Below are 24,791 nucleotides of genomic sequence, written 5' to 3' on the forward strand. Positions count from 1 at the left end.
TGGAAGAGGACAGTTGTGTGTGCGCTGTTTAGCACAGGCCTGAATAAAAACAGTTGTGAAAGGAGGAATCCGTCCTCTTCCACCACCCTAACTCCCTCCTCTCTCCCCCCCCCCCCATTTCTATTGCACAACGTTGTGGTGCTGGGCTCTGCCAAAGAGATTGTGTGACGTGAACCCTGCCTTCTCTGGGAGCCCCCTTTGGCCTTTCGGGAGGAAGCAGGAACAAAGGACAGAATATGCTGTCCAAAGCCCATCTGGTCCCTTGCTGTGAATCCTCCCGCCAGAGAACTGTTCCCGAGGAAAAGGACATGGATTACTGAGCCAGAGAGGGAAGGATCAAGGCAGCATCCCTGTCGGTTTTCTATTTTAGAAGCTAGCTTTGTTTTCCAACATTCAGAAGCCCTGGGCTTGGATTAAGGCCACAGAACATCCTGTTTTCCCCCCTCAAGCCCTCGCCTCTCCTCCTGCCGCTTCTTTCTTGCAACACCCTCCGACAAAACTCTTAAGGTAGGAGTCAACCCCACACTGCTTACAGAGGAGAATGTCTAGCTTGGCGTGGACCGTATGCAGCTGATTGCCGGGATGAGCGGGAAGGGAGCTGCTCCAGATGTGGGGGGGGGCTGTTCTCCAAGTGTTTGTCTTTAATCCCATTTCTGTTTCCCCAGAGCTGAACAGACTGGGTCCCTTCCTCATTTACTTCTCGGTTAGAACTGCAGGTAAGAAATGTGCTGTCTTGTTCAAGGGCTTGCTAACCATCAATACAATTTTCTTTTTATCCAGCAATAAACTTTTCGGAAACCACAACAGCTTTTCTTCAGCTGCTTCTAAAGTTAGGTGTCAAGTGGGAAAATCTGCAGTGGCAAATTGTAGTGGACGGTGAGCTTTGCCCAGTTGTTATACAGTATATATATTTTTCAACGTATCTTTCCATTCCTATGTTCTTTTAGCAACAGCAGTGGTGTCTGCACAGCGCCATTAATAACACGAGTGCTTTCCAGTCCTTCTGTTAGAATAACACAAGTTGTGAAGCCTTTGCTCAAAGCATCGCATCCTTCCCTGGTTCTATAACTAAGTCTGATGACAAGCCAGGCAGGAAGTTATAATATTTATTTTTACACACACGTGTATGTGTTTATACTATCTCATTTTAGCACCTTTTTTTTTCTCAGAGGATTCAGGCAATGTATTCTAAATGGCATTTTGTTTTGTTAAAAAATGCAACACTTCTCCCTATAATGCGGGGCTGGGTGTTCAAAGCTGGGGGGGAAAGGTATGAAATAATGCTATTGGTTCAAGATGATGGGTTTGAATGACGGGAAGAGTTCTGTTTGTGAAAACACTGACTCAGGAGAGGTTCAGCTGGAAGGAGACGAAACAAGTTCACATCAGAGAGGTCGCCTGATAGGTTTCTCATTCTGATGTTCTACTACGAGGGTGGGGAGAGAAATGGGCATGAACCGGTTCATAAAGTTTCACCAGCCCCAGCCTCCAGGATTGCCAACTGATCTCCCAGTCCTGGCAAGAGCTCAGGCTTCTCTGCCCCGCCCCCTTGGCTGAGCTGCCACTCAAGACAAAAGGGCGGGGCAGAGAAGGCTGTGCTCTTGCTCATGACTGGGAGATTAGCCGAGGTGGGAAAAGCAAGCGGGTAGGGCCTGGTGAGGGGCTGTTTGAGCCCAAGGAGGTGGGGCGGGGAGCAGCAGCATGCACACTGCAGCCTTTGTGAACCGGGACAAACTGGGATGAACTGGTTTGTGCCCATCTCTAATGGGGGACCTTCCCACCATCTGACCTTCTGTCAGAGAGAGGGAGGGAGGGAGAGAGAGAGAGAGACGGGACGGGACGGGACAGGACAGGAGTCAACCCTGAGAGCGTCCACCCTGGCCAGGAAGAAGGAAGTGAAACCAGCCAGGCAAATCCAGCACATGGTTCTGAGCCTCCGCATGGTTGCGCCTTGTTCTTCCACCAAACCTTGGCCAACTTCTGTGGTCCTGTACTTGGGCTTCTCCTACTGAAATGGCTGGACTGCTCATTGATTCGCAACAACTGGCTGTTCTTTCCCTTTTTGCCAGGCGATCGCGAGAGCGCTCAGCCGATGAAGCCGAACCAAGAAAAGGTTACCCTGAACATCGGGGGGATTCGATACGAGACCTACACGAACACCCTCAGGGCCCTTCCGGGGACCAAGCTGTGCCGCCTGACGGAGCCCCAAGCCAGCCACACCTTTGACTACAACCCCGACTCCAAAGAGTTCTTCTTCGACAGAAACGCGGCTCTCTTCGAGGAAGTGCTGAACTATTACCGGACCCAACGCCTCCACTGCCCCGCTGCCATCTGCAGGTCCGTCCTTGAGGAGGAGCTGGCGTTCTGGGAGATCCCCCACGTGCCCCTGGCCCCCTGCTGTGGGTGGAGGCTGACGGCCGCTGAGGAGCAACAAGGAGCGTGCAACCTCTGGGATGACGAGGAGAGGCAAAACGAGGGGCAGGACCTTGGGGTCCAGAGGGAAGGGGGCCATGCCGGCTGGAGGACCCGATGGCAGCCCCAAATTTGGCCACTCTTTGAAAATCCCCATTCCAGCTTAGGTGCAAAGGTAACTAGAAGGGGTGCTTTAAAATGGGGGGGTGGGCGGAGTCCCGGGCCAGACTTTCAGCCTGTAAGGACCAGCTGATGGCAGGAGGCTACCCACATTGCTGATATCATAGATATAGATGTGCCCTTTTCCTTGGCTGCTGTGCCAGCTAGAGTTTCCAGCCCACTTTCAACCTGCAGACCCAGCATTGCTGCATCTTCAGCTTTGCTCTACTGGGTGACCTGAAAGGGAAATATAGAGATCCGTAGCTCTTTCCTGCACAGGGATGTCTTCTCTGAGGGAAAAGGCGATGGGAGCAAAGCCGGATCCGTGTTCATCATGTCAAGCCAAACGTGATGAGAGTTCAGAACTCCCCTCTTTCAAAGGAACAGTGTGGGATTATTCCCTGTCTCCCCACGACCACTCCGGTTGGTTTGGGGCATGGCTGGGTGGGGTGCCCCCAGTGGGTGGCCATTTGGCAAAAATGAAGGGCATCTAATCTCCAGAAGCTGGGGGGAGGCACACATGCCCATCTCTAAGTGTTCAGGAACACTCCCATATCTCACCCCTCCATGTATGAACTTTCAGAATCATTGATTCTTTTTTTTTTCAGGGCTAGCACCTGTGTGCCCTGTAGTGTCCATTTTTAAAAAATTAAACATTTTGGGTGATGTAGGGGATCTTGGAAAGGACATATTACCCACATGTAAGGGGGGCTGGGGGGGGAAGGAGAGTTTCTACTATGGTGTCAAGTCAGGCTTAAGTTGCACCAGCAACTCGACTTGGTTTTTTTCCCCAATGACTTGGGCTCAACTTGCGATTCGGAACCCACCCACCCCTTCCCTTTTTTTCTGGGGGGAAAATAGTTTTTAATAAAGACACGGGCTTGGGGCTTGGGACTCAAGACTTGATAACCAAAGACTCAAACTTAGGACTTGCCAAAGACTTGGCCAGCATCCCAGGTTTCTAGCACAGTGTTCTGGTTCCAGAACTGCTCTCTTGACAACCACTGTTTTTCTCTCCCCCCAGTGCTTGGCCGCTGTTTCCCTGCTTTTCAACATCAGCATATGCATCCTTTTCCTGTGGAAGATCAACTACTCCATCTACCAGTTTTTCCCACCCCACTCGTTTGGATCCAATAACAGAAGTTCCACTTACAATCACCCTGAAAACACAGTTCACGAGAGGTTCCCCAACCATCTCTACCTGGAGCTTTTCCACGTCCTCTGGTTCATTGTTGAATTTTTCATGCGATTCACGTTCTGCCCGATGAGAAAGAAATTCCTTAAGAGCCCTCTCAATGTGACCGACTTCCTCTCTCTCTTTCCCGTGTTCATTGAACTCTTCTCACATGGACACGTCAGCAAGAACGAGCATCTAGAGTATTTCTTTGGCTTTTTCCGGATGGTCTACCTCTTCAAACTCCTGAAGATGATCAAGCTTGTAGAGACCCCTCTGATGTTCAAGATCCTGTCCTACACCTCCAGGTGTCTCTTGAGGGAGTTCCTCATTCTTATCATGATATTTGTCTTGGAAGCGCTTTTCTTCGGTGCCCTCTGTTACTGCTCTGAAACCATCTTTTTCGGGCATATCGAATCCTATTTTTGGGACATGCCCTCTTCCTTTTGGTGGGCGGTGATCACCCTGACCACCGTAGGCTACGGTGACATCGTCCCTGTGACTTCCATCAGCAGAGTGATAGGCGCCTGCACAGCGCTATGCGGAGTGCTGACCCTTATTGTCCCGATCCCCATCTTTGTCATCAAGTTCAAGGGCTATTATGACGCAGCTCTTCTCAGGGAGAAGATGAAGAGGCTGAGGAAACAGACACCATCTCCATCATCCTGAGAACTTGCCCAGGGCCCACAGCTTCCAGCCATTCGCTCAAAGAGGCTCATAATGTGCTTCCTCAACAGCTTGCTCCTTGTTAAAGAAGCTTCCGCATCCTTCTTGATGCAAGCTGCATCTTTGAACCGTCAATCCCTCTCCATCTTTTGCTTTGGCTGACTTGCATGCTACGTGGACACCATCAGGTTCATACAGACCCACCATGCCAGAGGCCCGTATGATCTATGTTCCCATGATGGTTCTGGTCACCCAAGCCTTCTGTAAGACTGTTCTCTTTGTGACAGGAGTCTAGCACTGTCTCAGAGGCTCAGAAGCCAACAAAAGAGACACCGGGCTCAGGTAACACTGGAAGGTGAAAGACCAGAGACTTCAGAGAATCCACAATCCCCATGCCTGAGAGCCGTACCAGCAATCCCTAAAATATGGCTCCGGCACGGAACACCACCCTCTTCTCAAAGAGACCCATAAGCCCCGGAGGAGATACATCAACATAATCAGCCTCCCTGGGATGACTCTCTGGAGAGACGAAGACGTGAAGGTTCTTCTTAGCAAGCTGTAGGCAATAGCTAACAACAGTGACCCAAAGAATCTTAGTGATGTATTTGAAAAGGTACAAACTATTTTCCCTTTTTTAAAAAAAGTCCACAGTGTCAAGCAACATAAGCAAAACACAACCAGTATAACAATATAAATATATTTTAAAAATAATTAATAATGTTAATTAATTAAGTTAACTATCTAACTAACTAAAATTGTAGGCGAATCAAAAGGGCAACGGCAGACACAGTTCCCATGTACTGAAATTGTACTGATTGAAACCAACTCCTTCCTCATCTGGAAACCCAGACAGATGCATGTACATCTCAGTAGAGGTGGGGGAAAATATCGCCCCCCCAACAGGTGCAGATAATGAGGGTCCGGCCCCCTGGGGCAAGACCGGCCACTCACGATTCCGCCGCTGCTGCAAGCTCCGCCCAACTTTCCTATCATTCCAGAGCTCGTGATCGCTCGTCATCCCATCTTCTGCCAGGAGGGGCTAATCCATCTCGAGCTCTGGAGTGATAGGAACGGCATGTATATAGACTTCGTATATATTTGCATATGAAGACCCCCCATCTCTACACCTCAGCCATTCCAAAGTCAAGCACAACAAGTGCAAACTCACTGAATCACCTCTTCAGAGTCAACAGTTATAGAAATCCCATAGATTCAATGGGCCTGCTTGAAGTGTTGAAGTTTAATCAGTCAAAGCTTATGCCCAAAGGGAAATGCTGTAAAAATAAAACAGAAGAAGCTGAGATTGATGTAACATGCAGTTTGACCCCCCCCCCCCCCCCAGAATTTTAAGTCTACTGAGATGATGAAATAGGCAGACACGTCCCTCCATTTTGGAGCTGTGGCATTTAAGAGAAGATTGCCGATGACTGAAGAGTAAAATAGGGATTTTGATGGAACTGTATGACGTAACGTATGTTCTATTTTACTTTACTCCTACACTTTATTAAACAGAAAATTCTGTTGTACTAGCAAATGTCTGTTTTTAATTTCGGCTTCACATCTCTCAGGCAGGAGTGCTAACTGTGCAAAGGCAGCTAGCGTTCTACTAGGCAAAAAAAGCCACCCAAGGGACTCCTAAGCAGTGGTGGTGGGGGACACTTCTATGCCACAGTCATCTACACACATATTTATAAATGGGTCCATTCAATTCAGTTGCACATCAGCCGTTCTGTTCATAGTCGAAACTCAAGCACGCCTTGAGAAGGTCATGGAATCCCAAAATTTTCTTTGTCATCCTGTATCTCCTCACCTTGCTGCTTAAGTGGTTACCATTACAGTGGGGTCTCTACTTAAGAACTTAATCTGTATTGGAAGGTGGTTCTCAAGTTGAAAAGTTCTTATGTTGAATCTGCATTTCCCATAGGAATGCATTGAAAACCATTTAATCCGTATCTGCTCTTTTCCGTCCATAGAAACTACAGTGGAACCTCTACTTAAGAACTTAATCCGTTTTGGAATGGTGTTCTTAAGTTGAAACGTTCTTAAGTTGAAGCAAAATTTCCCATAGGAATGGACTGAAAACCAAGTAATCCGTTATGGCTGTTTTTTTTGTTATGTAGAGGTGTGTTTGTACATTGAAGCATTAGTTCCCATAGGAACTAATGCAAAGCTGGTTAATACGTACTCTACCACTAGGGGGAGAATTTTTTTTTAACCTAAGATGACCTTTAAAAAAGAGCAGGAAAGGTTTATTTTTCTGTTCTTATCTTGGATTTCTGTTCTCAAGTAGAAGCAAAATTTAGCAAATGGAGCTGTTCTTAAGTTGGATTGTTCTTAAGTAGAGACCCCACTGTATATAAGAATAACCACTATTGTCTTAGAACCACATCATCATGGAGACCAGTCCCTTGTTGAACTCCCAGCCAGGTGCCTCAACCACTGTGCTATCCAGCAGGACCCAAACAGGGTGGGTTCCCAACTTTACGGCAGAAATCCTGTGTGATTTTGATAGGACACTTGGTGTCGAATCTGGGGTCCCCCCCCCCAATGTTTGCATTTCCATCAAGTAGATGGACATTTGGTCTGACCAGTTGTGCCATGGACCATGGGGCAAGAGGAGGAAACCATCAGGATTTGGCCCTCAGTGTTATAGGGCATTTTTGCCACAGATTCTTCAAGACGTGTGTATGACTTCTGTGGATTTCTGAACGTTGCCTACCCAGCAGCATTTCTCATGCAAACGATCCTTCTGGTAAAGGCTGCTCTTAAGTCATATCAGGAACATGGAGTAATCCAGATCCAGAGCTCCGTGTGTGAAAACATCTGCCCATCCTTACCAGACGCAAATTAAATGTCTTGGAGAGGCCCGTTTCAGTTGAAAAGACAAGTTTGAAACAATTTGTTCTTAGATATTTTTTCCCCCTATGTTACACAATGCTTCTATTTTAAATGGAGCCAAGAGGGTTTGAACTCTGAGACGGTTCAAGACTCCACACTCTTTGAGGGGCCCTGCTGGAAAGGGAGACTGGGGTTGGGGGCTGGAGGGGGCGTTGCCTTGCTTTCTGATTTTCCCCGAAAGAACAGCCCTCTTTCAGAGGAGGGGAAGAACAGGAACGGCCGGGGATGAAATGTCCTTTTTATTGGGTGGGCTGGCTTTGCTTTCTGGCATCCAAGAGGTCTAACCTTGGAACGGCACCGTCCGACATCCTGTTTTCACGCAGCTCGCTCCAGCCCTTGCAGCCTTCTCCTCCTGCTTCCTTCTGTTCCCCCTCTCTCTCTCCAGCCACCCTCAGCTGCCTCAACAGAGGGAAGGTAAGGATCGGCACAGTGGCTTTTTCTCTGAGACTCAACTCTGTGAGGGATCTGCAGTGGCAGGATTTCTGGAAAGGCGACAGACGTGGGGAAGAACAGGAGGGTACTGGGTTCAATGCTCTAGTGGGCAGGAGAGGGAGGCTAGAATGGCACAGCAAATGGGCAGGGCCTTTACTGTTTCAGGAACACAGGAAGACTTGTTGGCCAACTGCAGGACCATCATTTTGGGCGGTGTCGTAGAGATGGTCACAAACTGTTGGGTTGTCCGTTCCTGCCGGTTCGTTTAGTGGCCGAACAGAGGGTTGGCACATCCCAGCTGTGCCTCCTTTGGCCGGTGCGCACTTCGAGGTAGTGTCCCAGGTGCCAAACAAACACCTGTTCGACGAATAAACGAACCACCGCGATCACCAAACTTGCAGTTCTCTAGAGGTGTGTATGTGCCCAGGAGGTGCAAGCCAACTAAAACTTCTCTTTGCAGGTACAGTGAAAAGGTATGTGTACAACTCTGCCAATTCTTTGGGGCAGGAGTGTGATGTTTTGATGCAGAAACTGCTTTTTCCCATCACATCCATTTCACTACATAGAGATAGGTCTGAGCATGTAATTAGAGCTGCAACTTTTCTTTCTTTCTTTTACTGTGTAATGAGAGAGGATAGTGAAATTACATTGTAACTTTTTCATTGTGGAACGAGAGAGGATCATGAAGTCACATTTCAAAAGTAGCATATGAAGTAGGATCAAAGTTCCTTTATTCATGTCATGAGTAACGTTGTCTACCTACTTTCGAACATTACCTCTGGAGACATTTTGATAGAAAATGTTCAAGTTCAGTTATTTTAAGAAACTAACAGAAAGTAATGGGAAAATAAAGAGCTTCCTCTCCCATAAGATAAAATGGGTGATGTCAATGGCTTCATTTTCAAGCACTTGAATGAGGAATGCGAACAAGTTACTTTTGAAAATTAACAGTTGACGTTCCCCATTTAATACAATGGCAACTGTTCTCTCATCTCTAAAGACTTGTAGCAACAGGGTGTGTCTGTGTGTTTCCGTATTGTGTAGTGAAATTGTTGGCAGTCAAGCAAAAGGTGCACAGTTACATTGAGCTGGCATTAAACACCATGTGGATGGAAATGTCACAAAAACTTGTATGGGAAACCCCCCAGACCAGCAGCAACGTGTGTGTGTGTGTGTGTGTGTGTGTGTGTGTGTGTGTGTGTGTGTGTGTGTGTGGGAGGGAGGGAGGGAGGGAGGGAGGGAGGGAATCTCCATGAAGTTCTCCAACCAGCTGATGCCTCAAAATCTGTCCAAAAGATGATGGAAAGGCTCAGGCACCTTCGCTCCTTGTCTCGCTTCCTCCAGGTCACCCAGGCTGGCCAGCTGCACCCTCGGCTCCCCTGAAAAGATGGAGGAGGGATCCCCAGAAAAGATCGTCTTGAACCTCGGAGGGGTCCGGTTCGAGACCTACCGCAGCACCCTGATGGCCTTCCCGGGAACCAAGCTGTGCAGCCTCACGGAGCCCCAGGCCTTGGAGAATTTCGACTATGACCCCGGAACGAAGGAGTTCTTCTTTGACCGAAGCGCCAAGCTCTTTGGGCAGGTCTTGAGCTACTACCGGTCGGGGCACCTCCACTGTCCTGCGGACGCCTGCAGGTCGGCCTTTGAGGAGGAGCTGGCCTTCTGGGAAGTCCCCCTCGGCCAGCTGCCGCCCTGTTGCTGGACAAAGCTGGGTGAACTTGAAGGCCCGCTGGAGGAGTCCAACATGGACGACGTGGAGGACGAGGGGCGCGAAGGGGACTCCCAGGTCCTGCTCGGCCAAGTGGAAAGGAGGAACGGCCAGCGAGGGGCTTGGAGGAAGGCCCAGATATGGGCTCTCCTGGAGGAGCCCTTTTCTTCTCGATGGGCCCTGGTAATGAAGGCACCCTTGTCGGATCCAAGATGGGCTCTGCAGGGCGAGGGAAGGGCTGCCAGAGTCAGGGCATTTCCATCCGCCGGCTCTTATGCACCCCGGCTATCGGAGAGGCTGTGGGGTCTGCAATGCCACAACTTCGTATTTGCCCCCCGGGGCCTTTCCAGCACAGACAGGGCTGGTCCTGGGAGTGGGCTGGCCTTAGGAACTGGGAGGAGGCTGTACCTTCTCAAAGGTGGTTGGGTCACAACCCCCTGGCCATGGGTTCTGCCAGATGGGGATGCCGGTAGTTGTCCTCCCACATGTTTCTGGAGGACGCCCTCTCCCCAGACCAACCTAAGATCCACATTTCTTTCATTTTCAGTCTGTACTAGCAGAGGTGGGCTGGTTGTAAGCATGGGTGGCTGGGTTAGGGACTCTGGAAAGAGTGGGATAGAGAGAGAGATGAGAGATGAGAGAGAGAGACCCTCGTCTTTAAGGCTAGAATGCCCAGCGGATCATTAATTATGAGAAGGTGTTGGAATATTTGGCACTGGATTCTAGGTGTAGCCCTCAAAAAGTAACTTCTGTATATCTCTGATGATGCTATCATCCTCAGGCTTGGATCCTTGGGAGATTTAGACCGAGGGGAGGTGCCAGATGGCATTGCTTGATGATTACCACCCTTTAACATATACTCTTCTTGTCTCTTCATAGTGCCTAGCAATCATCTCCTTGCTGTTCAACATTGGGCTCATCATCCTTTTATGCGAAGAAACCCGTGGCTTTCTACATCACATTAATGATACCACTACAGGGATTCATCCAGTGAACGTTTTACCAATAACAGAGTACCAGGCCATGCCTTACCTTCTCTACCTGGAGCTTGTCATCATCATCTGGTTCACGGCTGAATTTGTTCTACGGCTCACAGTCTGTCCAGACAAAAAGAGGTTCCCCAGGAAGCCTCTCAACTGGGTGGACTTCCTCTCCTTGTTCCCAGTGTACATCCAACTCTTTGTACGGAGTAGTTCGTACACGGAGCACGGCCTGGCCGTCTGGCTTGACTTCTTCCGCCTGCTCTACATCCTTAAGCTGCTGAAGGTCTTCCGGCTGGTGGAGACCCCTCTGATGCTGAGAGTCCTGCCCTACATGTTCCGGTCTCTTTTGAGGGAGACCCTCGTCCTCACGACGATTCTTGTCTTTGAAATCATCTTCTTGGGCGTCCTCTTTTATTACGTAGAGAGGTTTGAAGACCTTCCTTCTTGTCTCTGGTGGGCAGTGGTCACCTTGACCACAGTGGGCTACGGAGACATCCACCCCATCAGTCCCTTGGGCCAAGCGGTTGCCACCTGCACGGCACTCTGTGGAGTGATGACCATCATCCTCCCCATCCCCATCCTCTCCATCAAGTTCAAGGGCTACTACGACGCGGCTGTGGTCAAAGAGAAGATGAAGCGGAGAAAGGAGCCAACGCCCTGAGAAGGCCGGGGCCCCATGTTTCCACCTCTGCCTGGAGAAAGGAGACCCACTTCCAAACGGCTCGCCTTCCCTTGGATAAGGGTCAGTGGCCTTCACAATGCAAGCTGGCTCTTCCCGCCAACCAAGCCTTTGAGCATCATGCCACAACGCGGAATGTATCATCTCACCTTTCTGTGCTTTGCAGACGGAGGGACATAATCTGCTGTCTTTCTCTCTATGCAAGTGGGGGCTCTTGGAGCCTCCACCCAGTGGTGGGATTCAAATAAATTAACAACAGGTTCTATGTCCTAATGATAAATAAATAAATAAATAAATAAATAAATAAATAAATAAATAAATAAATAAATAAATAAATAAATAAATAAATGCCCAGGACATTTTTTTAAAAAGGTACCACATAAGCAACAGTCTTATGTGGTACCTTTAACTTGAAAAAAATCATAGTAAAATTAGGACGGTTGGGTGTTTGACTGAAGCGGTCTCACCCCAAAACTTTTCCCCTCTGTGTCCTGCCCTCATGACTTGTCAATCAGCCCCCCCTCTCTGCCTCGAGGCCATGAGCTTTCCTCCAGTGACATCAAGGACTCATCCTCCCCCCCCCTTTCCCCCATTGATGCCTCTGCTCTTTCCAGGGCTTTATTTCTCTCACCCACACCCCACCTCAGACGGCTCAGTGTGGCGCAGGAAGGGAGGCAGCTAATTGCACCCCCTCCCCCCCCCCGCTTGTCGCTGGTCACCTGGCCCCTCCTCCTTCATTCATCTCAGGCCAGCAAACGGTTCTAAGAACCAATAGTACATTTAGGAAGCGGTTCTATAGAATAGGTGCGAACCTGCTGAATCCCACCTCTGCCTCCACCCCACCCCACCCCCCCGCCAAGTGTGCACCACCCTTGTTGTGACAGTCTGGGGGGGACTGAATTCACCCCCCCAGTGTGGCACAGCAGCTGTTGTCAAGCCCTCCCAAGCCCAAAGCTCCTGAGGTGTTGGGGGGGGGGTCAAGGGAAGCCACGGCAAGCTGGCTGATGATGTCTTTGATCTTCAGGTTTAACCACCACAAACAAATCCCAATTAAAAGGTGTGTAGTCCTTGTGGATCTGCAGTGGCAAAAAAAAAACCCTGCCAACAAACTCCAAAGAAGGACAGTAGAAAAAAGGTTAACGCTTGTGAAAAGTAGAAAACTCCTGATTAAACACTTCCAGCCTGTATTAAACCTCCCCCTTTTTTTTCTCATGGTTGTTGTGACCACTTTCCCCCAGCAGATGGCGCTCGCCAACAGCGCAAACGAGATCCTAAGAGCCCTGGGGGACTGAAACCCAGGCCAGAAACAAGCATGAGGAGCAGCCTGGAAATTGTCCTTGGGGAGAGAGTCCCTTCCAGGTGTCCCTTCTCACTGCTTCCACTCTCTGGGCGAATTACACCCTCCCCAGGCAACCACAGGGCGCCTCGCTGGCCCATTGGCTTTACCCCCTAGCCACCTCTTCTTGAGGCCGCTCAAAACTCTGCAAGTGTCCGGGGGGGGGGGTTGCCTCTTGATCCCTGCCCTCCAGACGGTGCCTTCTCGGCCCCAGTTGAGACCGCTCTTGCTCTGTTTCCAAGTGAAAAGGTCTTCTTTCCATACATCTGATTGGAATCCTCATCATCACCACTGCCATCTTAGAAGTGGAGAGCTGGTGGGGGGGGGTGGAAAGACCCTATGGATCATCTCCTGTGGGAACCCTCTCTCCCTGGAAGCCACCTCCATGCGGAGGAGCTGTGTTGCATATTCAGAGAGCTTTCTTTCCAAAGGAAACTCTGTTGCCCAATTCCATTGCCGAGACTTTGTGACCATGTTGGACTTGTTTTAACATTGTTGCCTGTTGTTTACTTCCTTTAAGGATTATTGTTTTGATGGTGTGTGTGTGTGTGAGAGAGAGAGAGAGAGAGAGAGATTTGTGGAAGGACAAGAGAAATCTCTAGTCTCTTTTTCTCTGTGCTTTCTGGATGGCACCTGACAGTTCCTCTGCTCCATTTTGGAATATCCTTACACACACGCGCGTGCGCACACACACACGCACACACACACACACACCGCCCCTCAGGGGCTGGCTTTTGAACGAGTCCTCCATTCCTGACTAGAGTTGCACCTCACTTCAAAGCACTCCTGAGAGGGATCTGGCCTGGGTTTTGCATCTCTCCTTTGCAAATCCTCTTACAAACCTTGCTTAACTGCTCCTCGCAGAGAGTGGGAAAAGAGTATTTAAGCAATATATATGTATATATGGCATCTACAATGACATAAAACCGATTCATGCATTCAAACAGCGTATCCCAAGTTGCACTCAAGAACATCTTAAAACATTTTAACTTTGGCCAGCTCATCCAAACTGGCCAGCTGAAGAACCGGTGGGAGCATCAGCCTTTCATCACTGCCCATTTTAATTGTGTTTTTAATAGTTAAGCTATTTTAATTTAGTTCGGTTTTAAGCGACCTCTGTCTGTGCTATGTCTTTTGTCTTTTTATGTTACCGCTTTTGTTACTGTGAACTGCCCAGGGGGACCTTTCACCTGGCGGGGGGTATCAAAATCAAATCAATGAATGAATAAATAAAAACTCTAGTCAACTGTATGAAATACTCCAGTGAATAAATATTAAAAATATGCTGAAAAATAGAAATGACACTCAGATAAGAACAGAAGCACAAAGAAGCCACACTGTCCGGTACTTACCCCTGCAAAACCCCTGATGAAAATAAAACATCCTACGTGGGGGGGTTGAGGACTTTGGCTTCCATAAACTTCTGCATGTCAGCACATTCTAAAAAGAAGCAGAAAGCGGTCCTTCCCCTTGGTGAGCCCGGGTGGCTGTCTTGATCTGCTAGAGCAAGCAAGTGCCAAGAGTTCTGTTGGGTCAGGAAGCGGAACCATTGTTGAGGACTGGGTGCCTCCACGATCCGAGGAGGTGGACCGGTGACTAAGGAGGAGCACTAAAACCGGTTTGTCTTCATGGGGCCACAAAACTCCATGTTGTTTCTTGCACACTGTTGAGAAAGTTATAAGCTCTTTATCTTAATATGTTTGTACAAAGAGAGGCGAGAATGTGTAAGTCCACCTAATGCAGCAGGGCCGAAGCCACGTGACGTTATTCACACTTGCCGAATAAGCATATTCGCTAAACCAATTATGGAACCCCCCCCCCATATAGTGCATGTGCCTGATTTGAAACTCTCTATACTTCTGGGCTAAAAAAAAGTCCTCCCTCCAGCTGCTCTTTGGCCCAAAGGTGACCTTCATTGGTTCCCATTCGGCTGTGCCATTCTGGACTGCAGATGAAGAATCACATCATGGCAATGACTGCCAGTTAATATGGGGTGCTCCCTGCACAGAGAAATATAGTCTGTTAGGAAAGGCTGAGAAAGAGACACTTCCACGAAACACTGTTTTTGCATTCATGGGGAGTTTTGGGGGAAAGTATTTCTTGGCAGGAACTTTAGGCTGCCTGGGGACACACCCACCTACCATTCCCCCCACTCCACAACTCCATATATACCATATACAGTACAGTAAGTATATGCACCATGGAGCCTTCAGGGATATAGCCAGCCTGCTATGCTCAGGAAGCGCTGTGTGGCTTAGTTTTTGCCCATTGTGTTCTTCAGCTCTTTGGGTCCAAGGGCACACACATTGCTCTCGGGTCCCAATCCTGCATGCAAGCCCAAGTTCTAACTCTGGATGGAGAACACTGGAGCATCAGAAGCTGAGTTTCAAACCCTTGCACAGCATTGTAGAGTTCAAAGAGGCCACGGACCAGAGTCGCCCTTTCATTCACCATTTTATACCACAAGTGCTAAAGGAGGCACATCAAGGCTCTGCTACAAAACAGACAAGAGTCTGGACATGTTTCAGCCAACAGATGCAAATGTTAATCTGCATTTCAAGGAAGGGCTGACAGCTGAAGGGCCCGGGGCCAACCTGGAGTGCAGTTAATTTCAGAAATGCATGTAACAGGTATGAATTCACACTGCATTTCCCTTGCAAATGTGCAAATTTAAATTGCAAGAAATAGATAAAATCATTTGTGTCACTCCTCTTTGCTTCAGGTCTTTGCAAAATGAACTGCATTACAATTTCACTTAGATCTCAAAAATGCCTTCCCCTACCCCCCAGGTCCTCTTCAGTCCTGCTTTTTCTTTATCTATTTGACAGGGGTCTGGTTCATTGCCACTGGGGCGTCTGAGGACACCAAAGCAACTTAAGAGAGACGGAGGCAGATGCCAGTTGAAGTGCGGGGAAAGAGGGGGGGAGACCCTACTTAACACTGAATCCTAGGGTAGGAACAAGGACCTAAAAGTTCCCTAAAGAAGGACCACCATCACCGAAAGCTGACCAACGGAGGTGTGTCTCAGCCGTATCCCCTTTGCCCAGACAGGACCTCTCAACCCTTGAGTCTTGGTTAAGTCTCCTGAGCTCCCAACTTCCCATTCCTCGGATTTTGTCAAACTAGAGGCCAAGGGTGGGTGGGTGGATCCTTAGGGCATGGGTTGTGTGACCTCATTAAGATGGAACGGGCCAGAAGAGAGCAGGAACTCCAGCAGAACACCTCTGCGTTCAGCCCACGAGACCTGCCGTCTGCTGGGAAAGAAGTGGATGAGCAGATCCACCTCAGATCTGTAACATCTAATTTCACTTTCCTTCGGTGGTTTTCCCACTGATATTTATCCCCCCCCCACCTAGAAACTCTGCTGTTTCCTGAGACTTCAGCCTGCAGCCCCCAAGACCCACCACTGTCGCCTTCTGGAGGTGCACCTCCACTCCCCCGTCACAGCAGGGAAGGCTCAGAAGGCCACCAAATTCTCCATCCCAGGATAAGGTTGCCTGAAGACACAAGCAGTTCAGAGGAGGGAGGTGGGCAAGCCTTTGGGTCGGAATCCCAAGTCCAAGTCACCGGAAGGACTTAAGTCTGACTTGACCGCTGCGAGTTAAGTGACTCAAGTCCCCCTCCCTGGTTCAGAGTTGGTGTCAAACAGCTGGAAGTGCTTGCATCGCCGGCTGGGCTGAAAAAAGAGCAGAGCCCTCTCTCCTTCCAGAGCTGCTCCTCCTCCTCCTTTTCCAGCTGTGGTGTTCCAGCACTTCACTGAAGCCAACTCAGCGGCCTCCCTTTAGGAAAAACCAGAGCCGTTTTTCCCGTTTGTGGGATTGCGGGCGTGCCAGGAAGGAGAAAGCCCTGGCAACCCTGATTTTTTTTTCTTTCTTCATTTCATGTCTTGGTGGCTGGGATTGGCTGAGCCTCCACGGCCATATAGGGTCGAAAATTCCCTCCGTTTCCACTTCCCCCGGGCGGTCTGGGAAGGCCGCCTTTTCTCTCCTCCTGAAATGATGTCATGGCACATTTTAAACTACAATAACAGGAAATCATCGAGTGTTTACACTGACAGACAACTTGCAGGGAGGGGGGGCGAGGGAGGACTGTGATGTGGTGGCCCCCCCTCCCCACCCGCCCAACTTCCTTGGCATATCTGTTTCCTCCGATTAAATTATTACAGGGGGCAACACAGGAGGAGGACAGAGGAAAGGGAGCAGGGACACGCAGGCGCATGCTTGGAAGCAAGAACACGGATCCTGACGCTGGCTTGACAGTGGGAGGGAGCCCTGCTTTTCTCAGCAGCCTCTGGTTGGGGGGGGCAGAGATCAGAACGCGAAAGGGTTCAAACAATGGCCACCCCCAGGACGAGTGAATGAATGGCTACGGATTCTGTGGCCTTCTCCCTTTCAGCCTCTGGTTGCAATGAATTTCCAGTGGGAATGGCCGAGCTTCAGACATGACTTTGCAAAGGAAATCAGTCAGTTGCCCTTTAAGGTCCTCACAAATTAGCCCCTGACTATTTCAGTCACATTTTTCAAAAAAAAATGAACACGGGACCTATCAGGAAGTGAGGCACAAACACAGAGACACCTATCTTGATCACAATTCTCATCCTCTTAAATCTCTCTCTCATACACACACGTCAAAAACAAAACAAAAAAAACCACAGACATTTCCACCTCTCGTCCCTTTCTGTTTTAACTCTCATTTCTGGCTTTTAAAAAAAAATAAGTAAATAAATAAAATGTGCAAAGCTTTCCACTGGGTTGAATTTCAGCTTGCAGACCTTTACGGCCTGTAATTCTACCCCTTCCGATCATCACCCTGTAGACACACACGTTGCTACTTCAGAAGATGGGTCGCTGACTTTAAAGTCCCTCTCAAGCCCAGTGGTAGCCTGGCCACTGAGGAGTTAAGTTTAAAACCTATGCTTTTGATCTCAATTAAGTTATTGTTCTGTGTAATTTAACTGAGGGATTACTCCCATGATTTTATGGACATATTTGTTTTTAAGGGTGTCACTAGCAGCCTCGAGCAGTATTTTTAGTGGAAAGGGAAAATAAAAAGGGAAATTCTCCCCCCCCCTTAAAATAATAATGATGCTACAGTCCTTTGGGGCTTGTTTCTGAATTAAGCAAGAAAAGTAGCCCCATTCCCTAGGTAAAAGCCGCCACCTTATCCAGCCCAGGGAAGGGCTTATCTGGAGAGAGTCTGGCAGGTTGCTCTCTGGCTGTGATAACGGGCCCTTCTCTGCCGGCTGCAAAACTGGCAATATAATTATGAATTGATAACGTGGGTCACTTCCCGACGCGTTCCACCGCCCAGGTGCTGAGTTTACACAGCAAGCGGGTTCTGCCTATTTAGACACTAAAGGAGTGGTCCCACAACTTCCTGCCCACCTTCGTTCTTTTTCCTTCCATTATTCCAGAAGGAGAGATTAGGTCTCATTAACCATATGCAGCAACGTCTCCTTGCAAGAAGAAAACCGTTGCTTTCTGTTACGCGCTTATTCATTTACTATATGTCTGGGGCTTTCCCTCTCCTTCCTAAACCTCCCCTCTTTGCTATCTATGTGAAACCTCCCCCCCAAAAAATACATACATTGCCTAATGGGGTGCTATTTAAGTATCGGACCAAAGTCAGATGTTGGGGGCTTGATCCCCCACTGTGGAGTGGGGGGCCCAGGGCCCTCTCGTTTTACTTCTCATCATGCCACCAAAGCTCCTTGTCATTCTGGACACATCTGGAGTCTTTCATGGTGACCTGGTTTTTATTCACTGACCTCAGGACTTCTTTGCTGGGCCCACTCCCCGATCTTGGACATTCTTAGCCTCCTCCCATGAACCGGCCCGCCAAAGGCATCTGCCTCTTTCTGCTACCGCTGTTGCTAGAAACCCTGATCCCGTGCCTTACGGGGACATCAAGGACGCACCTGAAGAAGAGAGCTGACCAAGCTAGGCCAGAAAGTCTTCCCACGTCACACGCACCCCCAAGCCTCCTACCCCCCACATAAAAAACACAAAATCTGAACATAGGAGAAACTAGGATTGCTTTCCTGCAGCCTTTTGCGGATTAACTATCAGTTCGGCTTCCTCTGTGCAAATGGACTCCTGCATGAATAAGGAAAGGATCTGATCCACAGGCAGGTGGGCGGCTGCCTCTCCCGGTTGGGCTTGAGGACTAGGCTTCGTCCGGCTACTCCTGTCCCCATCATCCCACTTTCCCACCACATCTGGACCAAACTTGAAAACAAGAGGGCTGTATGCCCCTCAGCTAAGGCCCCTCCTGCACCCCCCTGTGGAGCAGTTGGTTCAACTGCATTTCCCCATTCATGCCGCACATCATTACGTCACAGAAACTGACGCTGCATCTTTCAGAGTGAGCATTTTTGCAGTGCCTGAAATGCCGCCACCACCACCCCGGCCTTTCCTGGAGTGAATGTGGCACACCCACAGAGGGAGAGCCTCCGACGCACTCTTCCTCTGCCCCAACCTGTCGCCTTACTTGCTTTCCTGAATCTGGCATGGGAGTGACGTCTCCTCTCTTCACCACAGGTAGGATTTTCATATACAGTATATATACAGTATACAGTATATATACAGTATATATATATACTGTATATATTTTATATATTTTATATATTTTCTGTATATATATATATATATATATATAATATATTTATAAAAATATATTTATAATATAATATATATAAAATATATTTTATATATTTTCTGTGTGTGTGTATATATATATATATATATATATATATATATATATATATATATATATATATATAATATATTTTCTGTGTGTGTGTGTGTGTGTGTATATATATATATATATATATATATATATATATATATATATATATATATATATATATATATATATATATATATATATATATATATATATATATATATATATATATATATATATATATATATATATATATATATATATATATATATATTTATAGAAATATATTTATAATATATATAAAATATATTTTATATATTTTCTGTATATATATATATATATATATTTCCTGCCCTGCCTATGGAGAAATGTGTGCATTTTGCCAAATGATTTCAAAACAAATGAATTAAAATTAAAAAAAAATCCTCCCCTCTCTCTAACTGCAGTGGCAAGCAAAGGGAGCTTCTATACTACTACCCAAGAACGATATGCTCTCTCAGCTGGAGAAAAAGGTGGCTTTTTTTTTTTGCAGGATCAAGCCCAGCCTGGATGCCTTTCATTCCATAAGGCCAGCTAGGTCTTCTCTTCCCATTGTTCTCCGCTGCCACTCACAGGAGAGCCTCCCTTCCGTCTCTTCTTGGCGGGTATCGGCATTTCTTATCTCTGTTTAGATGGCCGCAGGGCACCGTCCTTTACTACATTATCAACAACTCTGATTGTGGCATAATCTTGAGCAAATAAGTGTGGTGCTGGAACAGAAGGAGAGTCAACAAACAAAGGATAATAGCCTGTGATTTCAGTTCTCCGCTCTGTTGATTTTCCCCAACCACAGCCAAACAGGAAAAAAAAGCATTCCAGAGGTATATATTCCCTCTGATCACTTGCTCCCAGCAAAGATATTGCAAGCACTGTTCCTAAATTAGTGCAAAACCAGTCGTGCCAAGGCTGGTTCACAAGACTTTACTCTCTTTTCTGTTGAGAAACAGATGATGCCTCCCTGCTGGCCTGCCCATCCCCCAATGAGGCCAACATGGGCACCATAGGAATAAGGCGAGCCTGCCTCAACAACTTCTTAGAGATGTTTCTTACTCCCAAGGAGAGCAGACATCAGGGTGGCAGGATCTAGTTTGTGGCTGGCATCTTTTAATTAGCATTCCAAGTTCTACCAAGAGGGGAGACAACGTTATGTCTGCATATCTCACCAAGCCATGGATTGTGTTAGCTGTGATTTGTTATTCAGCCATGAACTGCTCTGCAGACCTCCAAGTGTTTTCCCCATTCCTGGTCTGTTTTTCCAACCACTTTTAGCCTCCCTTGATTCAGGTAAAACAAGCCAGGAACAAGCTCTTATCTTTTGCTTAAACATAACAACAACAAGCCATAGTTCAAATAAGCCATAGTTGTTGGACTAGCAACAAACCATGGCTTCTAACTGTGTTTAACCACAAACCATGGTTTGTTTGGGGACAAAAATGTAGGTACAACAAGCAAGAATTCTTCAGTCAAGAATTCAGTGTCAACAGGGTCAAACTGTTGCTGATTATTTATAAAATTTAATGTAATAAAACTCAAAATGAAGATGTCCTAAAGTCACTTCCTTAAAGTAAATAATGTAACATGCAACAAACACTTAAAATTGGTTTCAAGAATTCATGTTGTACTCTAAGTTTGCTTAGTTCTGAATTGTAGTTACAGGCAACTACTGTATTTTAAAAAAAAGATACAAGTTTATGAAAAGTGAATTTGCCACAGCCTGCCAAGAATTGCCTCGGCTGATAGTGACTAAGAATGACTACAATGAATGAATGAATACCAAGAAGTCAAAATGCAGAAAGTCCCATTATGGAAAACCCTTATGTGACCAAACAGACAAATGTTTGTAACTGATAAATATGGGGAAAGCCCAGGTAAGAGAAGAAATCACTATATAAAGAACCTGGGGAGGATGGTTTGGATGTAACACAATACCGCCGTTTGCAGATGCCACATGCAAAGTCAGAATCAGAATATCAAACCTGCGGTAAGAGAAGAACAGAAACCTCAGCTTGAGGCTAACATTATGTTGCGCCTCTTTTCAACGTGTTTTAACAGTTTTAAGCAACTATTATGGGGAGTTCTGTTTGGACAGCCTGCTTTCTTTCTGCCACAAACACCCCTGCTGTCAAATGAGAATAGCATATGTCACAGATTGATTCAGAAAGCACTCCAGGTCATTAAAGACTTGTTATAAATAATGCATAAAGGTGGAGGATGCTCTGATTTAGTGCTCCACCCCAATCCGTTTCTCGATAAATGTGAATTAGTGCCAGCAGCAGTCCGTTTAATCTCTCATTCATAATGGTGATGATTTAGATCACCCCATACAATCTAATGCATGGTCAATTGCCCCACAGGGTCCAGGGCGGCAGTTGCCAGCTGGTCTTTCCTGCCTCTGTAATATCAGGATGAAGCCATCGGAGCTGCGTCTTGGACAGGATGGGACTTTCATCTGTTAATGCATTTCAGCTTCCTGCAAGATGGGGTCTTGGATCTCTTTTGCCTGTGCTTTAAAAAAATGCTCTAAGAAATTTTGTTTCTTTTCTTCCCTGAAAGCCAGGGGCAACTCCCATGTTATTTTTAACTTTTCAAAAATAGGCTCAAACAAAATGAATATAGGAATGACGTGGATGGAAAGAAAATCAGTTTTGTTTGCTGCTTTGAGAGACAACCTACAAATATGTGATGCCTTATTTAAAAAAAGGGGGGGGAGGAAAATCAACCCCAGGTGGACCACGGTGATCTAATATCTGACCTATATATATTTTCACACGACTCCAGCAGTGTCATGTTGCAAGAAAGGTCTCTTGTCTTGCATTAAAAAAAACTGTTGCTCAGCCGTAACATTCAAAAATTTGTCTTGGATTAATCATCCTCTCCTGCCGCTCAGCTTACCTTATAAGGCTGTTGTGAATAAAATAGAGATGCCTTTCTTTTCTTCCTCCCTGGAGAAAAAAATGGGTTTGGGGTGAAAAGTAATCCCATTTTAAATAGAATTCCTGATGGGGCACTGAAAAAGATCACACACAATATGAATGAAGGGATCATTGAGCGCATGGGTTATACTACGACAATATAATAACGGCCTCTTATCAATGGCAAAGCTGGCGCAGTTCCATCCATGCAGGCTCTCTCCAGCAGGGAAATTTAATCATTTTTGCCCGCTAAACCATCTGAAAACAGATTTTTAAGTTTTACATAGATGACACTGTTTTAAAACTATTTCACCTTGCTAAAAGTGGCTTCTGTGGTACTTCTGTGTGGGAAATTATGAGGAAGTGGACTGGTCCATGAAAGTTCAAAGTAAAATACAACAGTTAGTCATTAAAGTGTCACAACTTTCTTCTTAATTTTTTATTTTAGTTTTGTCTGATGGGATATAAATCAATGAATCCATCAGTCTATTTGCAAGAGCTCAATCGGAGGGACTCTTTCTCTGTCTCTCTGTACCTGCTTTGTTCTTCTCAAGACTTAACATAAGGCTTTTTTTTTTAAAGTAAGGTCTTTGTTTGAGCCTTTTTAAATAATTCGTATACTCACTGTTGTTAGCTATCATATTGTCTTTTAAAGATGTAAGCCGCCGTAAGTCTTTTGGAGCAGAAAGGCAGAGTAAAACTTAATTTAAATGAACAAATAGTGTGATTTCATGGACGGCTGGGGAAAACTGGAAGCCATTCACCTGTTTCTTCTCCACAGAGAGCTGAAACTAAGCTGCTGATTTATTTATTTATTTATTTAATGACTAAAGAGACGGGAATGTTGCTGATCCTCTCTGGCAGAACCTAAATGGCTCATCAATAGATCTACATTCAAAGACCCGTGCCTTAAAAGCCCCTTGTTCGAAGACTTCCCCCGCAGGGTTATGCCTGATCTGCTTTCTTCAGAGCTACGGCTCAAGGAGGCCTCGGCCAGCGCCATGGGATACACCTCAAGTGGAGGAAGAGGACGCGATGGATCTCATCACAGGCTGTGCCGGCAGAAGAGCTCAGCAAATGCAGCCCACCTTGAGGAATTTCTTCGGTGAAGACCAGACCTGGCGAGAGAGAACCGGGAAGTCACTGGCACAAGCCAGTATCTCCCTTCTTTTGGCCGATGCCTAAGAGGCATGGCAGCTACTAATGCAGCCAGGCATGACGGGGAGGCTGACCTTTGGCCCGGACATCGCTCTGTCCAAGCAATGAAACATCTTGGGGGGCGTCCTTGTGATGGCACGAGCAGCTTTCGAGTGCATCGGACAGAACTCACAAGACGTAAACGGTGGGGTCAAATGGAGATCAGTCAAGGAAGAGAAAAAAGCCTGCTGTGACTCTTCTATTAAAGGTGTGTGTAATGATGATGATTTTAAAACTGCAGAGCTGGGAGGGATCCTGTGGATCATGGAGTCCAACTCCTGTCCAGGAGGTCCGGTGGGGGAATCGGACTCCCAACCCTTTCGCTCTGCAGCCAGAGGCCCCTGAGCTGTCCAGTAATTCTATAAGTTTATGATAAAATAGCTCATTCTGGGAAGCTAGCAAGCAATTTTGCTTTGCTTCCAAAGTGTATTGCCATTCCTGGTGCCAGATTTCTGCACACGTTTATTCTGCGGAAAATGCAGAATCTGTTTCCCAGACAATCTCCCACTGAACAAGGGCCCCCCGATATAGATAAGGCAGAGAATTTCCCTGACAGATCACGATGTTGGCCGATCTCTGAAGATCACCCGGCAGAAGAAAGGTCCACCAGCTGAGAGATTTGTGCCTAATCCTAACCTTCCACAAGGAGCACATTGGATGAGTCAGGCTTCCAGTGTTAGCTGGGAGTAAATCCCATTGAATTCAATACACCTTCCATCTGAATCAAGCCACACGGGACTGCACTGTGGTTCTTGTGAGCACGAGATGTCCTGTGAGAGGCTGTTACAGGTGATACAGGAGAACAACTTGCGTGACCGCGGCGGGTCAAAACCCTTGTCCCAACCCCCAGGGGTGCCAGCCCACAGCAGAGGGTTGCTCAGGGGGCAACCGGAGACCTCCCTACACGGGGATCAGGCCCATCAGCCACAGGGGGACTTATTTCCAGGCAAACATGAAAGTCCGTTGACTGGCAAATACACAGTATGTCTCATTTCAGTCCAGGGGCCCTTCCGATCTAGAAGGGCCCTTCACGGGCCAGGCGGGGGAGGCGGCTCCGTGGCCCCTGAACCCCCAGGGGCGGGCAGGCGCTCCGAGGGCCCGAAGGACCCGCCATGGCGGGGGACCGGCTGTCCTCCCGGAGGGAGCCTCAGGGGCCCGGGGCACCTTTCCGCACGGCCTAGTGGCTAGAGGGCCCCTGGAGGCGCTCCCCCTGCCTGGGGCCTCCCTCCGCCGGGCCCACCTGGCCGGGACGTTGTGAGGAAGAGGAGGACGAGGAGGGCGTCAATGTATCCCCGGCGACTGGCGACAGAGTAGCCAAGGCTCGCCGGCGCTTCCGCTGCGCCCGTCGCGTCCCCGACGGGGGGGGAGGGCCGGGGGGGGGAAGAAGGCGGGGAGAGGGGAAGGCCGGCCCCTCCCCCAGCGGGGAGGGGGAGGGGGAGGGGCGGGGGCTGCCGAGCGCCGGCCCCGAAGGAAGGCGGGCGGGCGAGCGAGCGGGGCGGACCCCGAAGGGAG

General features: G+C 47.8%; 2 protein-coding genes across 3 annotated transcripts; both read left to right on the forward strand.

The window, feature by feature from the left end:
* The first annotated feature begins 378 nt into the window (after positions 1-378).
* On the forward strand, positions 379-5,945 carry LOC110074342 (voltage-gated potassium channel KCNC1). 2 transcript variants are annotated; one of them, XM_020784422.3, is made up of 4 exons: positions 379-507; positions 666-716; positions 2,070-2,587; positions 3,596-5,945. In XM_020784422.3, exons 3-4 carry the CDS (start codon positions 2,093-2,095, stop codon positions 4,412-4,414), a joined length of 1,314 nt encoding a protein of 437 aa, XP_020640081.3. In that variant the 5' UTR covers positions 379-507; positions 666-716; positions 2,070-2,092; the 3' UTR covers positions 4,415-5,945. The 2 variants fall into 2 exon arrangements, with proteins under 2 accessions (XP_020640081.3, XP_072837206.2); XM_072981105.2 differs by lacking the exon at positions 379-507 and having other exon boundaries at positions 526-716.
* A 1,571-nt stretch (positions 5,946-7,516) lies between these two features.
* LOC110074341 (voltage-gated potassium channel KCNC3) lies at positions 7,517-11,335 on the forward strand. The gene is made up of 3 exons (XM_020784420.3): positions 7,517-7,723; positions 9,086-9,632; positions 10,329-11,335. Exons 2-3 carry the CDS (start codon positions 9,129-9,131, stop codon positions 11,091-11,093), a joined length of 1,269 nt encoding a protein of 422 aa, XP_020640079.3. The 5' UTR covers positions 7,517-7,723; positions 9,086-9,128; the 3' UTR covers positions 11,094-11,335.
* The last annotated feature ends 13,456 nt before the right edge of the window (positions 11,336-24,791 follow it).

This window comes from Pogona vitticeps, chromosome 11 (assembly GCF_051106095.1).
Source record: "Pogona vitticeps strain Pit_001003342236 chromosome 11, PviZW2.1, whole genome shotgun sequence".
Lineage (NCBI taxonomy): Eukaryota > Metazoa > Chordata > Lepidosauria > Squamata > Agamidae > Pogona > Pogona vitticeps.